Source organism: Coturnix japonica, chromosome 1 (genome assembly GCF_054131305.1).
Source record: "Coturnix japonica strain WE chromosome 1, WE-NBRP24, whole genome shotgun sequence".
NCBI classification, from domain to species: Eukaryota; Metazoa; Chordata; class Aves; order Galliformes; family Phasianidae; genus Coturnix; species Coturnix japonica.
The window spans coordinates 7,862,348-7,877,335 of record NC_140663.1 but is presented as its reverse complement, the minus strand read 5'-3'; the positions used below and the strand labels follow the sequence as shown (position 1 = coordinate 7,877,335).

The 14,988-nt window shown below is 39.6% G+C and overlaps 1 protein-coding gene across 4 annotated transcripts in view; it reads right to left on the bottom strand.

Annotated features, from left to right (window-relative positions):
- The window catches only part of SEMA3A (semaphorin 3A), a 316,274-nt gene that overhangs the window by 164,607 nt on the left and 136,679 nt on the right, over nucleotides 1-14,988 (bottom strand). For 2 of the 4 annotated variants that reach the window (XM_015876098.3, XM_085552395.1), the window contains exon 3: nucleotides 4,160-4,357. In XM_015876098.3, the coding sequence (XP_015731584.1) occupies nucleotides 4,160-4,271 (112 nt within the window). In that variant the 5' untranslated portion in view covers nucleotides 4,272-4,357. Of the gene's footprint in view, nucleotides 1-4,159; nucleotides 5,975-14,988 lie in introns of those variants that run through there. The other 2 variants (XM_015876186.3, XM_015876014.3) reach the window with 2 other exon arrangements.

The following is a 14,988-nucleotide window of genomic DNA, read 5'->3' as shown; positions in this document are numbered from 1 at the left end:
CTCTCTCTGAGGCCAGAATTTCATCCGTATAAAAATCCATCACATAAAGATGTAAATCAACTGTACATCAAGGATGGAGCAGTTCTTACTATCACTCCAATTTTAAACAAAACACTTATTTCTAATATGACTTGAAATGGAGCCAGGGACTAATAGAGCTAAATCTGTGCGCAATGCTTTTCCACTTATTTGTTCTCAAGTAATATGTATCCAATTGAGCAACAATAACAAAGAAGAACCACACGTACTCTTACAAAACATACTTAAAGCACTTAGTAATTTTCAGCAGAAAAATAGGATGCAACAGATGGATTTGAGAAAGTCGGGTTCACAAGTTTTACTCATGTGGTGACAAAAATTGGGGCTGCTTTAGAAAAAAAATTGTAAGTCAAGGAACTGTTAATGGAAACTTTCTTTGGGCTTATATGTTTATATTTAAGTGTTACTGTCAGTGATTTGGTCTCCACTTGTGACATTACCTCCCCGCATGCAGAGAACAGCAAGAGAAAATAAGAAACAATAAATGATGCAAAAAATCCATCTGGAGTTAAGGCTGTATTTATTGTTTTAAACTTTGCGCACTCAACTTGGGCACCATCTTTCTGATAACTCTCTGTTCAATAGAAGTTTCCTGAACACAATCTGTGACCTGGTGACACAACATAGAGACTTACAGCTGCATTGAGAGTCAAGCCAGTTTGATTTAAAAAAGCAACAACAAAAAGCCATCACATTTTTTAAGGAAAGATTCCGTTACATTTGGCATATCAACAATAGCGCTTCTTGTTACTCTATAATAAAGACACAAAATCTTTGAAGGACACATATAGAGAAACTCTCGGGTTGTGAGGCTTAGCAAAGCTTTCATTTTATAGCTGTTTGGCTATGACCTAGAACTTACTAACTTCAGAGAACTTTGAATCAGGCCCTTAATCGTATTAATTCTCTTTGAATGAAATAAGGAGATAGATATCAATATCATCTTTGTAAAACCTTCCTAATCCATACACTGAGAAGAAAATGCTTGGAAACTTTAAAATGCATAAAGCAAAATACTGGTGCTACTGAACAGGAGTTTCTCCACACACCCGAGCTGAACAAGGATTTTGCCAATGCTGTCCTCAAATTTCCTTCCTTCAACATCCCTCAAAATCAAGGTGATGTAAGCCGAATAACCACAGATCTGTTTTATGATAAACAGAAAGAACATTTTCAGGCCACAGACATGGCCTTAATATATGCATTTACACACCTTCCCTTCCTATCTGCAGTGTACCCTGTTGTATGCTTCTAAATCTGCCGCAAGACTGAGTGACAAGAAGTTAAGAGGAAGCAAAAATGGGAGTTCACCGAAACTTCTGTCCTGCAACCTGGGAAATGGCAGAGCTAATGCTGGACCTTTGAAAACAAGTGACCATAGGAAATCAGGGTTGGCAGGGCTTTAACCCTTCATGACTCATTTCACTAACTTTTAAAGCAAATGCCTGAGCTTTTTAACCATGTTTGACATCCAGCAGTTGAGAAAAACAAGAAGTTAAAATGCATCCTTGCTTTTCTTTTGAAGTAAAGCACCGACAATTAGCTCCAAGGTATTTGTTTAGACAAAAAAAAAAAGCATGACAGCCACTGAAAAGAGAAGTTACTTGGGTCATTCCTTACACTCCACGTATTCTTTTTAATATCATAAGTTTTATTTTACACTACCACAGCTCCTTAAAGAGAGGCAGAGCTAATCAGTGACTGAGTAGCTTCTTATCCTAATGGCAAGGTGTCTGAATAGAGATAAATCGTGCAGCACCACACAGCAGTGAGGTATGCCCTGAGATGCATATTAGCACGTAAGGTATTCAGCAAGTGCTTGAAAGACATATTTTCAATACCTACAGCTCTCCTAGCTGTTTCTAGCCGGTGTTAACATTTATCTGTGCACTAGGCTGGAAGGAAAAATTGTCATGAAAAGCACCAGCTGATAAGGCTTAGTTTCCCTTGACTAATAATGATACCCCTATTCTGAGGGATCAATGCAGCAGCACATGCAACATGCTCCTCTTGACCTGGCCAAGCATTTACACTGGTACTTAACGTTAAGCATGTGAGTGGTCTCATTTGATTTTTAGATTTACACATGTTTTAAGTCAAATATGTGATTAAGTACACGTATGAATCAAAGGCCAGAGTGTGAATTCCTGTAAGTCTTCAGACTTAACTTTAACTTGCTTTGAATTAAGCATGCATTTACTTTATTTGCTAGAGAGGAAGCAGGGTTGCTCAGCATTTGAACTCATTATCTTTTTACAGTGACCCAGCAGTTAGAAAAACAGTGTCAGTGCTCCTTTCTGTTTCCTGTTGTGTGCATATAGGAGTGACTTTATATCAAAATTTGGTGTCTGAGATACTGACAAAATGAGAGTTTGACCTTTTCATCCAGCAAGACATGAAGTGGAAAACAACCAATCAGTGGAGTAGCAAAATGTTGCTAAAGAGCATATGGATACAGTAGCATCGGAATTTAAAACCACTGCCAACCAGATTGGGCCATCCTTTGGGATAGTTTCTATACGATCAGCCTGTGCAAGTGGGAGGAGCAGAGCTGATCCATCAATAAACTTTAAAAGGGTGAAAAATAATAAACCATAATTAATTAGCCATTAAACCCCTTTAAAGGATATTTTAATAGCATTAATGCTTCTATGGACTAATGTTAGTTTCAGCATGATTGTGGAAGTTTGGAAGCAATTAAGAGGTTTTAAATGATTCTAGTTTGACATGTTGTTATGGTAGAAGCTTTCTTCAGTCTTCATTATTCATAATAATCAATTTTATGTAAAATAGAAATGGCTTCTCTTACAAAAACTAAACAAACACATTCTGAACCCCTTTAACTCTTCACGTAAATCCTTTCAAGTTTAAACACACACAAATATGCATATGTGTATTCTTTAATAAAATCCTGCACATGTCTTTATTGCATACACAGAAAAAGGAAAAAATAGGAAATGTGATTCCACTGGCAAGAGATGCATTGCCACTATACTATAAACTGGGATTGACATCTCTGACCAGGCATGCACACACATGTTCTTTTTTCCACTGTAGTGTGTTACTTTACCTTCCTACCCTCAGAATCAGAGCTGCTGCTCTTTTTCCCAACCTCCAATAATCTAGGAATTATGAGAAGGCAGCTCTACAGAGGGAAATTGCACACACACACACACACACACACACACACACCATTTTTAATAATAATGCTCCACAGCTCCTACATTTCAGTCTTCTTTCCCGGTTACATATTCTTCAGATTTTGTGCATTCTCCTGAAAATATATTTCCAGAGGAACTACTCTGATGAAGAAAAGAATCTGCCTACTTCAGAGCCGTCTCTTAATACTAGCAATGTGGTACAAAAGTTAATTACTGACAATTGCAGCGTGAGTGGTATTACACAATTTCCATATAAGCGTAATCTCAGAGCTCTTTCTTCAGTTACACCTTCCCTGTGATCTTTAATGAAACGCATCAGACTACACCAAACACAACCTCAGATCAAATAAATCGCGCTGCACTCAACATCCACAGGCAGCGCCTTCCAGTGCATAACAGTCCTTTCCCCTCTGTTCTGGACTGATCTGCTCCTTTCAGTTTATAGTTTCTTGGCAAACCCACCATCTACTGCTTATGTTAGGCATCTGATTGTCAGATTTGTACAGACTGAATATTCATGACTTGAAAATTAACCTCTTCATGCCTAAAAAGGGAAAATATATAGCTTCATCCATTCCACGCTATCTGAAAGAGATCTGCACCGGGGCTGCACTCCTTGCCCAGAACGAGAGGGATGAGCGGGGCGGCCAGGCTCATCCTTTTAAAGAGTAAAGTCCGACGGAATTGCACAAGGCAGAAAACACTCTTCGTGGATCAGCACGATCCCCAGTCCCTGTCTGCAAACGCAACTAACTCTTTGTCTGTGTTCAAACTGCGGGGTACCGGAGCACGGAGTGGCTTTTTAAGTGTTTTCTCAGAAATATCTCCATACAACAGTTTCCCCTTCCAGAGATAAGAGAAAGCCGGGAGGAAGGTGAGGAGCAGAGAGGAGGGGGGTGGGGGGGTGACCGGGCAAGGAGGAGCGGGAATCCAAGAATAAGAGAGAACAACAGACTTACCTTTATAGGATAATTTGAGTCTTGGCACGTTATTCTTCACATGCTGGCAGTTCACTCTTCCTGCTAGTAATACTCCCAAGGAAAGCAAGGCAATCCCCCTGAGCCAGCCCATGCTGCAGCAGCCACTGTAGGGTCCCTGCGAGCCGGAGCCGCGGCGCTCCCCGTCCTGCCGGGCGCCGCCGGGGAACTTCAGGCAACCTGGGGAGCGGAGGTAACAGGTGATGGGGGTGGGCTCCGCGCCCCGCCGCGCCCCGCCGCGCCCCGCCGCCGCCAACAGCTTCCCCGGCCCCGCGCTTCTTCTCCGCTGCCTCCGGGGTAACTTCAAGCCCCTCTCACGCACACGCCGCGGGCCGGAAAAGGAGGCAGCCCCCGGGCGCGAGTGGCGTGCGGGCGGGGGGGCGGCATGATGCGGGCGGCGGCGGGCGGGCGGCGGCGCGGGCCGGGGGCAGGGGCCGGGGCCGGGGCCGGGCCGGGCCGGGGCTGGCGGGCGCCCCGCTCCCCGCGCGGCGGGCGGGTCCCGGGCGGGAGGGGCGGGCACGGAGCCGAGGCAGCCCCGCGCTCCCAGCGCACATGGAGGGAGAGACGCGGGGGACACCGGCTCTCCCAGCGCTCCCAGGAGCTGCTGACAATGGGAGCGCAGGGAAGCTCGACCCCCCCCCCACTCCCCCCCCTTCCCTGCTGTCACAGCACACATGCAAAGGGGGAAAAAAAAAAGAAGGAAAAAAAAAAAAAAGGAAAAAAAAAACACATCGCGGCGGAGATGAGAGGAGGGAACAGAAACCTCCAGCGAGCTTGAGAAAAGCACGGAGCTATAAATTTCACGAGGTATTTTATGTCGTCGTCCAGGTTTTCGTGCTTTGTTTTTTTTCTTTTCTTTTGTTTTGTTTTTTTATTGCTAATATTTCATTTTATGATTCAAATTAAAAGGTTCTCGTCCCCCTTGAAAAACAACAGCACAACGCAAACCACAACGTTGCTACCCACATAAATAACATCTCCTGCCCATAACATAATCCTCTTTGGGTCGCTCCCAGCTAGAAACAAGTAACTAAGTCTTCCATCAGCATAACTTTACCACTGAAGCTTTTAAAGCCTTGTTAGGGAAGGTTGCTCCAACCCTCCCACCCTCCCCACCTCCCGCGCTACTCCGGTTCTGCAGACGAAATTCCTCGCAAAGCCCACTTCAGCAGTCAGTTCAAGACATGCACAGGTCTAAAGGGGCTTATAAATTACACTGAAGGATTCTCTGAAGCATTCTTAAAAGTGTTCCAAACCTTCAAATTTCTGATTATTTTAACCTTATATTTTTGTGCAATAAAGGAAGATAAAGAGTTTTGTTTGTTTGTTTAAACAAAGGGATTTTGTAATCCCCAGAGGTCCTCTAAATGTTAGAGAGCTGTAAATACAAACATGTAAGCAAACTGAAACTCTCCCCTCCCACACATCTGAACAACCTCTTCCAGTGAGTGACAGTTAATTAAATTTTCTACACGAAACCTGAAAAGTAGTGTCTTATACTGGTAGGTATCATATATTGCATTCTTAACACAATAATGTCAGAAAAGTTGGAAATCAACCTTTATGAAGCACTGTCGTCATAAGAGAGGAGTGACCTCTGTTCATCTTGCCCTATGCTTTCCCATAAGAACTGTCAGTGTGCTGTGGTATATGCAGCATCTAAGTGACATTTCTTCCTTCCTCTCTTTTTTTTTTTTTTTTTTTTTTTTTTGGGTTAAAAATCAGTTGTATGATCCCACCAAAGGTGATCACTCTGCACTCCGGATTTTACAGAACACAGCATCAGTTTTCTGTGCTCAAGCCTAGCTAATAAGTCAGTGCCTAGGAAATATTCCTAAGTTTGAAGCTGAAGTTCATAGTTGCAAATGCGGGTGTCAGTATGGTTCTAATTAAAATGTAAAGGCTCATGCAGAACAAGGCTTGGTGCTATGGTAAATCTAGAGTGAAAATTCTGGCATTGCTACTTTCATTCCTTAATATTCACACACTGGTGGAAAACAAGGAGCTTTTTCCCTGTCCTCTTTTAAAAGTTATTCTGCTTCCTGAGCTTAATTCATTCATCCTGTGGCATTGTATCTGACAGATTCAGCAGTTCTATTGATCAACAGCATTGTTAAGAAAATAAAATCCAAAAATAATGTTGATTTTGGTCATTCCCACACTTGTTAACCTGAGCATTTTCATGCTCCAGGCAGTGGATTAGAGCCCCAAACTGACAAGAGATGCCTGTCTGTTTTCCATGGATTACTTGCTACAGACATTCACTCTGTAAAGGGATTCATGTCACTTTGAGACTATTTGGAGAACTGGCCTAATGAATTATCCTTTTGTAGGCAGCAAACAATTAGAAACAAAACACAAAAGGTGCACCATATTCAAGACTTCACAAAGCACATCATTTTACAATGTTGTAACATTCAGTACACTTCTTGTTGCATAAAGAAGACTCAATTACCTTTTTACTTATTTATTTTTCTTTCTCACATACGGAAAAGAGAGTAAGAAGATAAAATTATGTCTTTCTAGTGTAGAATGGCTGTGTGGCTCTCCAGGCTATTTTCCACCAACCAAGTAAATAAATCATGGTCCCCAGCCAATGTATATTTTACTCAGAAAACATGCAGATCAAATACAACGAGTCACAACTTATCAAAGATTATGCCTTTAGAGAGATAGAACATCATTTTAAGATAGATGGGAGATGCTATCTCTTTGCATCCTTTATGTGTAAGGCCACTCACATTTTGCCTTTCCTCTGTGGAATATGCTGGTCCAAAGAGAAGGGTAAAATCTGACCCTCTGGGTCGTCCTCCTGCTATTTAGCTCTAAGTAGTGCTAATCAGCTAGTCAGGATAGCATATGCTACACCCCCTTAAAAGGAGAGGGGCAATGGCAGCACTTCAGTGGTGTTTGAAGAGGCTTTATATCTCAAAGACAACCATTGCCATATGGTGCTTCTGCCAAGGCGAAACTGGGCTCTGCTTGGAAGGAATTATTTGGCCAACATGCCTACAGCAAGTGCCAGAAACGTCAACTCTGGGAATTCAGGGTCGGCAACAACTCACTTTCAAATGACAAACCATTCACCTTTTTTTCTTTGGTCTTTTGAAAGTGATCTAACTGCTGAGTTTGGAGGGAGGGGAAAGTAAAATGCCAGATTTCCTTGGTTTTCCAAATAATATCTTTCACTCCTGAAGAAGACCACAGTTTTTAGCTTAATTATTCCATTATTATTCTGTGAGCTCAAAAGAAACAACTGTTCTTCTCTATCGTTTCCCATAGCTGTTGCAGGTTTTATTTTTTGTTTTCTGCAACAGCATTTATATGACATTCTATACAGTGTTTTACTTCCCAAAATCCAGATAGGCACTTGCGGGTTCAGTGTAATGTTTCTGGTCTCATGCTGTGTGTAATTATTATTTGGAGATTTTTATACTGCCTTTTAATATGCGCAACAAGTTCACGTTGATAGATCCTATAAAAAACTTTTTCTTGGATGTGTCTCGACTTTTATTGTTGACCATTTGTGCAGAATTATTCTTTCAAACACTTACAAAGTTGGCATCATTTGGTGCTTCTCATTAGTCAGAAACAGTCTTACTTGACTCATGATTACTGCAAATCTTCTTGTTTCTGCTCTCATTTTTACACATAGAAGCTCTTGAAATCTTAGCTGCTCCACGAACATCTTCAGTATGCTTTGAAAATGTACTTATGTTTTCAGAATATTTTTCTGTATCTCAGATGAGTCATTACTTGTTTATATCAATACGATCAGGTTCTTCTCAGAAATGCATGGGAATTAGCAGCATCCAAATTCAATAGGCAGTACTAGACTAGCAATATCAGATTTCTTGGGTTTATTACACATGTTCTGGGCAACATCAGAGAAAAGAGAAATAAAACAACCAAAACAAAACAATGAAGGGAAAAACAACAACAACAACAACAAAAAACCTCATGTTGTATCTGAATGCTAAAAATCTCTTTAATAGGACACACTCCTGTAGGAAATGTGAAATTCTGCCCTCAGATACACTCTTTGCTGATTCCTCCCAGAGCAGGTGATTTGCTTGGTAAGCAGAATATTTACAGTTCTGCACAGGGTCCCTTTGAAATTGTTCCAGTTGTATACATAATGATAATTGTAACACACTTTAGAGTAACTGAATAATTATCGGCCCAAAGGAGCCTCAGCCTAGAGCTCAATTATAAATAAATGCACTTGTCATGTGATGTGTGAGATGCTCAGGATGAGATTTTGTGACCCAGTGAGGTCAGAAAAAAAATCCCCTTTTAAGAAGATCCAGACCTCACCTTCCATGTTCTGTTATTACGTCACAGATGTCCACTTATTATTTGGGATGCTACAGACATTTCTGTGGGAACATTCAGGAAACAGGGTAGTAGTAGTAGTAATAATAATAGTAATGGTAATAATAACAATAATAAAACCTTATGGGGATTGCTTTTCCTGCAGATACAGTGCAAGCTAATGGAGCAGATAGAATTATAAACAGGTATTGGGGAAAAGCTGAGTAAGCAGAAATGCAGAGATCTGTAGATGTTGGCCTCACTTCTGAAGACAGAATAAGATGGAGCTCTACAGTTAGGTCCAAATCCTTTTCCTATGTCAGACAGGAACCTAAACCTGGAGACAATTTGACAGCATTGCTCCTCTGGGCTGACAAGGGTACTCTTCTCTCTTTGATATGCAATGAGGGGAAAAAAAAATAAAGAAAGGGAAAAAAAAAGAAAAAAAAAAAAAAAACACCTATAAAAAGCCTGTATGGTGAAGATAAATAATTGTGATATCCAGATATGCTGAACTGAGTATCGGATTATTTTTTTTTAAGAGTGTTGATGATTATCAGACTAGTTCAAGATGTCGTAAATTGCTGCTTCCACCTGGATCTTAAAGGATTTAAAATTCTGTGGAGTGGCAGTTTTTCAGTTCTGAAGTAATTACAGAGCAAAACTGCTTAAAATGCATCAGCGTAAAGCAGATAAAAGTGTAAATTTTAACATTTTATCAAGCTAGAGTTGTAAAGATCACTAGCTAGCACCTAGACCTGGAAATATCCTTGCTGTTAAAAGTCTAGACATATCTTTTCCCAGCTCTCCCTTGGGCTATGTTGCATTTGGTAGCCTTATATGAATCTTCGGAATCCACATAAATCTGTAACATTTCTGATTATTGCATGTGATCAAGTTGTTAACCAAGTCAGTTAGTATCTGCCTTCTCTCAATAGCACTGCATCTTGCCATCTTGTCGCAATCAACTTTTTCTTCAATTCTCAGGACTAATGAGACTATTTTGTATGTGATGTTTGTTCTTTTGGCAGCATAATCGGATCTGTATCAGTATTATGTGTTTTATTCACAATGCTTTCAGGTCTATTAAACACCTCATCAAATTCTTCAAAAATATTCTTTGCATCCTGTTCTGTAGACAGGTTATATGTCTGTCTGAACAACAGCATTTACAAATAGCTCTTTGAACCTCAACAAACCTTTTCTATTCACTTGGCCACAACTGCATGATGTTCATCTTCATAATTAAATGTACATGAACTATGATAACCAGAGCTGTAGTAAGAAACTCACCTTAATAGATTAGTGCCAAGCATGTAACTTTAACAGCAGTAACAAAACCTTATTTTCCCCAACTCATGTTATGGGTCAGTAGCTTCTGTTTTCAGTGAATTCATTTCCAATGGGTAGACATCCAAACTCTCAAAAAACTTCCAAATCTATTAACTTTCAAGTTCAGCTACTTCCAACCCTCTGATTTCATGTGTTTATTGGCTGTTGGGTCTTCATTGAGGAAATACTGGCAAGGACATATGTTTTTTTTTACAGGGGATGAGGGAAATGCAAAGCCCAGTTTGATTTTTTAATTCTTCAGAGAAAAGCCAATTTAAGAAAAATATTTACAGAGAAAGGGAAAAAATAACAACAATCATGAAAATTTTGGCTCCCTTACATTATATTCCAGGCCTGGAATAAGATTCTCTTAGTTGAGTGAATTGTAATCAGGATGGAAGACCTCCTCCCATACAACAGTCTGCAGAATGTCTGTTTCTCTAGCCTGTTTCTTAGCTTGTTTCTCTAGCATATTTAATGCTTGGTGGAGCTCTAAGACATAACAAAGTGGTACTGTCCTTTTCCCCACTGCTGGTAGAAGAACCATCATGCAAGTTGTATTACATACGAGTGTTTCACTGTTTCAGTTACTTTGATGTTCATTTACAGTTTCAGACATTATCATCCACCTTTTCTTCCTCCTCTCCTCTCCTCTCCTCTCCTCTCCTCTCCTCTCCTCTCCTCTCCTCTCCTCTCCTCTCCTCTCCTCTCCTCTCCTCTCCTCTCCTCTCCTCTCCTCTCCTCTCCTCTCCTCTCCTCTCCTCTCCTCTCCTCTCCTCTCCTCTCCTCTCCTCTCCTCTCCTCTCCTCTTCTCTCCTCATTTTTTTTTCTTCCCAGAAAAGATACAAATTGACAATAAGCAAAATGTTTTCCTGCACAAAACCCAGAGCACTGCTGTGCCTCAGAAAAATAAGGGCACGACCTTAGAGAGATGTAGATCAGTATCAAAATATAGCTTTCAGAATTTCCTACTTGTCTCTGAATGTCCCCTTATGTTTTGATTTGCATCTTTAGACCCCTGTACACCTTTCAAGGTCTAATCCTTTGGGATTTGCTTACGGCCACACACTAAGATATTAACATGGCAAGAAATTGATTCGGCATTTCTTACAAACTATGCCAATAGTATCCTTACCTCTTCATTCATCATAGGACACAAGTTCTTCCTGTCAGCCCTGGAAGTCCCTCCTTATCACTAGGTATACAGAAAATTCCCAGTTCTATTGTATCTGGGATCCATCATGGCCAACCTTTTGGCCCTGTGTGATTTTGCTTAGTAACCTCTCCTGCCAACTGTCAAAGACTTGAAAGACATGACACTATCTTGTGTGCCACCCATTCATCACAGGCTTTTAAATAGCCCAGGTGAATTGCAGCAGAGTCATATGCAGAAACCACAAACGGAAAAGCTATGCAACATCTGCAACAATCATTGTTCTTTTCTGGACCTTTGTTTCTTCTCTTTTTTACTTTTTCATTTCTTTTTCTGAGTGATCATTAGTGTATGACAAAGACATAAAAGCAACAAAACTGTAACCACTGGCTGTCATCTACTGCTGTATTTGAGTTTCTACACTGAAAACTTTATAATGAGGATGTTTTTCCACAGACAAATTAGAAGTCATATTTTGTTGAACAGAGTGTGTGGGTGGAAATCATCTATAGAAGATCAAACAATATCACACAAAACAGGGGCTAAAGAGTCAGCTTACAGCTTCTGATGCCAAAACTGATAGTTATTTAATCACTACCCTGTGGAAACTGGGAATGAAAGTAATGCATCCTATTTTATGATGTTGTCCCATGACATCAGAGACAGATGTTGATGGTATGGCACTAGATGTTGAACCTTCCTGCCAATATTCCATTATGTTTTTTTGTTGTGTGAAAGCTGACACTGGAGGGGTAGCTTGACAAAATGCCACTTGACATGGAAATGCAGAAGAAGAAGAAAAAGAAGAAGAGGAAGGACAATGCATTTCAGCAGTGACAGCAGCAACATGAAAGGCAAACCACATTGCTCATGGCTGTGCATGTGAAATGAAGAGGATCTTGATCAGCTCATTCACTCAAATTGGTGAATTACAACCAGGGAATTGTGTGTACAGATCTAAATATTGTCTTTAATGTTTGGAAATGATCGTGACAACACTGGAATATTGTAAAGTTTGTTCCAGGTGAGTCCCATAACTGCTCACATGGGATCATAAAGAACATTTTATGTGAGCTTTCCAGGACCTATCAATACAAATTTGAAGGTGACAGTTTCCTGGACCACACCATTACTGGTGGAAATTCAAATGTGGTGTAACTGTGTACAGCACACATGCACATACATATAACATTAGAGCAATTCGGAAAGGAACTAGAAAATAAATATCTGAAATTCTAATTTGTTTTTTCTTTCCCAGGCATTCTCAGGCATTCTAGAAATTCTTCAAATATATTTTGCTATTTTGATACTTAAATGTATGTACAGCAAGTATTAATACAAAGAGCATCAGGTAGTAAAACATACATCATTGACTCTCTAATAAGCAGTTGGCTTTGGTGAAAGTGCAGCCAAACCTAAGTCTGAGTAGTGGCAGTCCATCTTCCCTCTCTACTCCCCAAGTAGTTGAAGTTGTTGTTTCAGCACTCAGAGCTCTCAGAAGCAATTCACCCAGTGACTGAGCACTAGCAGCAGTGGTAAAGGTGATAAAGGAAACACAGGGCCAGATGTGGGGAGGAGTGCAGCCTGACACACTGCTGGAGATCATACAATAACAGAAATCTGCTGACACTGTATAGCAGCCTTCTGCTCTTTCATAGCCTGCCCCATTCCCTGTACCAGAGGAGAAGGAAAACTAAGATGCTGGTACTGTCAGTAAATATTTTCCATAACAATGAAAAATTTTAATTCTGAACCATAATTAGCTACATAGTGATACCTTATGATCAAACTAGGAAGGAAATATATATATATATATATATATATATATATATATATATTTTATATATATATATATATATATATGAGCCAGGTGTAATGTAAATGAAATTAGAAAAGTGTAATTACAGCATATGTCATGTTATACCAACAGTAATGGATGGGGGTGGGGGGGAAAGGACTCAAATGTACACATACTGAGCATGTATACTTACACACACATATAGGGAGAGGAAATACATGTTGCATATGAATAATGTAACATAAAGTTAGAATAATTAGCCTTCTTATTCATTTTCCTTGGCATTAAAAAATATCTCACAGATGGATCCCTCAGGTTTTTATTGTTGTTTTATTTTTCTGTTTAAAGCTTACATGCTTCTTATACTGATTTCATGAATCTCTCAGCCAAATTCCAGAGTGTTTCTTAAAGCTTTACATAACAATCTTTATATATATATATTATATATATATGCAATGTGCCTACGAAGGTTGCTTTTCTCTTTTTTTTTTTTTTTTTTTCCTTGCCTGTTTATCTCTACCTTCAAGTGAAACAGAACAAGAATATTTTTATAAAGACAAAAATTCCATTGTTTATACTGATCAGTACAGACTAGGCAGCGAGGGGGAAAAAACGAAGCATCTGTTGAATACAAATGAAGCCAGCAGGTTGGTGTGTTAGTATTTAGGTTCTGAAACTACTTGTCATTTGCTTTTAGAAGCTGAAATCTCGCTTTCCTCCTCCCCCTCCGCAGAACAAAGGTATGGAAAGCATGGTGGATTCAGAAAGATGTTTTTACATGACATTGCAGACAAAGCCCAGTATTTACCACTTAAAGCAATAATCCAGACTTCAGACCTAAGTTTATCAAGTCTAAATTTGTTTCAGGCAGTCCTTTTTAGCTGCTGTTAAGGAGCCTTGAAACTACTTGCATTATGTTGCTAACGACAGTGAACGGTGTGCTGAAGACTAGAATTAGTGTCTTAAAGGGTCTATTGTGATGGCAAAACCAACTGTTAGGAGATCTCTCCTGTACCCAAAAGGTCTTTACAGTGCTTCAGAAAAGGGGTGTTTCCCAATAAATTGTGAAAACTGGAAGGAGAAGAGGAAAAAAAACCGGCATCTCAGACTTCAAACAGATCTTGCTCTCCATTTTTCTTCCGAAGTGTTGAACGATACATGATGTCATATGATGTGTGGTAATTCCCCCTTCCCTATTTTGAGGGGAATAAATGGTTTCTGTTTCTGAGAAAATGTATTAAAGCCAAATTTTACTCTCGGTTACCCTGATGTCAATCGTAAGCAAAGAACAATTCAAATGTAGTTCCTCTGGATTTGCACTGATGTAACGGAGAACAGAATGTGGTGGTTGAAAAAGCAGCTGTCACCTTATGGAAAACTTTATGAAATGTCTTATTTGGAAACAAGTGTTCTTCTGTGCAGTATATTTCCTTGCACTTCTTTTCTCCCATTCCTTTTTTCTGAAGACAGTGAATGAAAACAGAATCGCTGTTGTTTCTTAAGAATTTATCTGCTCTGCACTTATTCCCCACCTGACATCATAATCCTCTGTTTGTGACATAATAATCATTTTTTTACAATGAACAATTGTGATACCACAAGCTGGGCTTAAAATCTGATCTGAAAAATGCATTTTACTCTGATACCTTACATAACGTCATATCAGCTTACAGCTCAAGAGATAATTTCAACCAAGTGACATCAATTAGGCTTTCATACAGGGGGAGTGGTATACTTGATATAACTCTCTGGAGATAATTCCCTCTGGAGTTTACGGTTTTATGATTTGACCTTTAAAAATATTTCCAGTCTCTACTCAGTGCTCAGTTATGTAAATCTAATGATTTTGCTGAATTAGAATAATATTACTTATACAATTCAGTCCAATATCCAATCTACTGGAGTTAAAAGCCATCATAAGCAGAAACTTAAGAAAAGGAAAATTAAATGCAAATATATTTATCAGGAATTGTTTGATGAAGTTAGATACCATAATGATTTATGAGAATAACCTGAAAAGCAATATCCTCATCTTTCTTGACAAGTGCTGACTAACTATCCTTCTAAAGTTTTCAGTTTTGTATTTGAAGACACAGTTTCATTCTATATTTTTACTCTGGAATTCAGTGGTTCATCCTACCATCCTACAGTCAACTGGAGTTACTCATAGATTTCAAACTTAGCACATGTTTTATTGGATCTGAGCCCATCTGT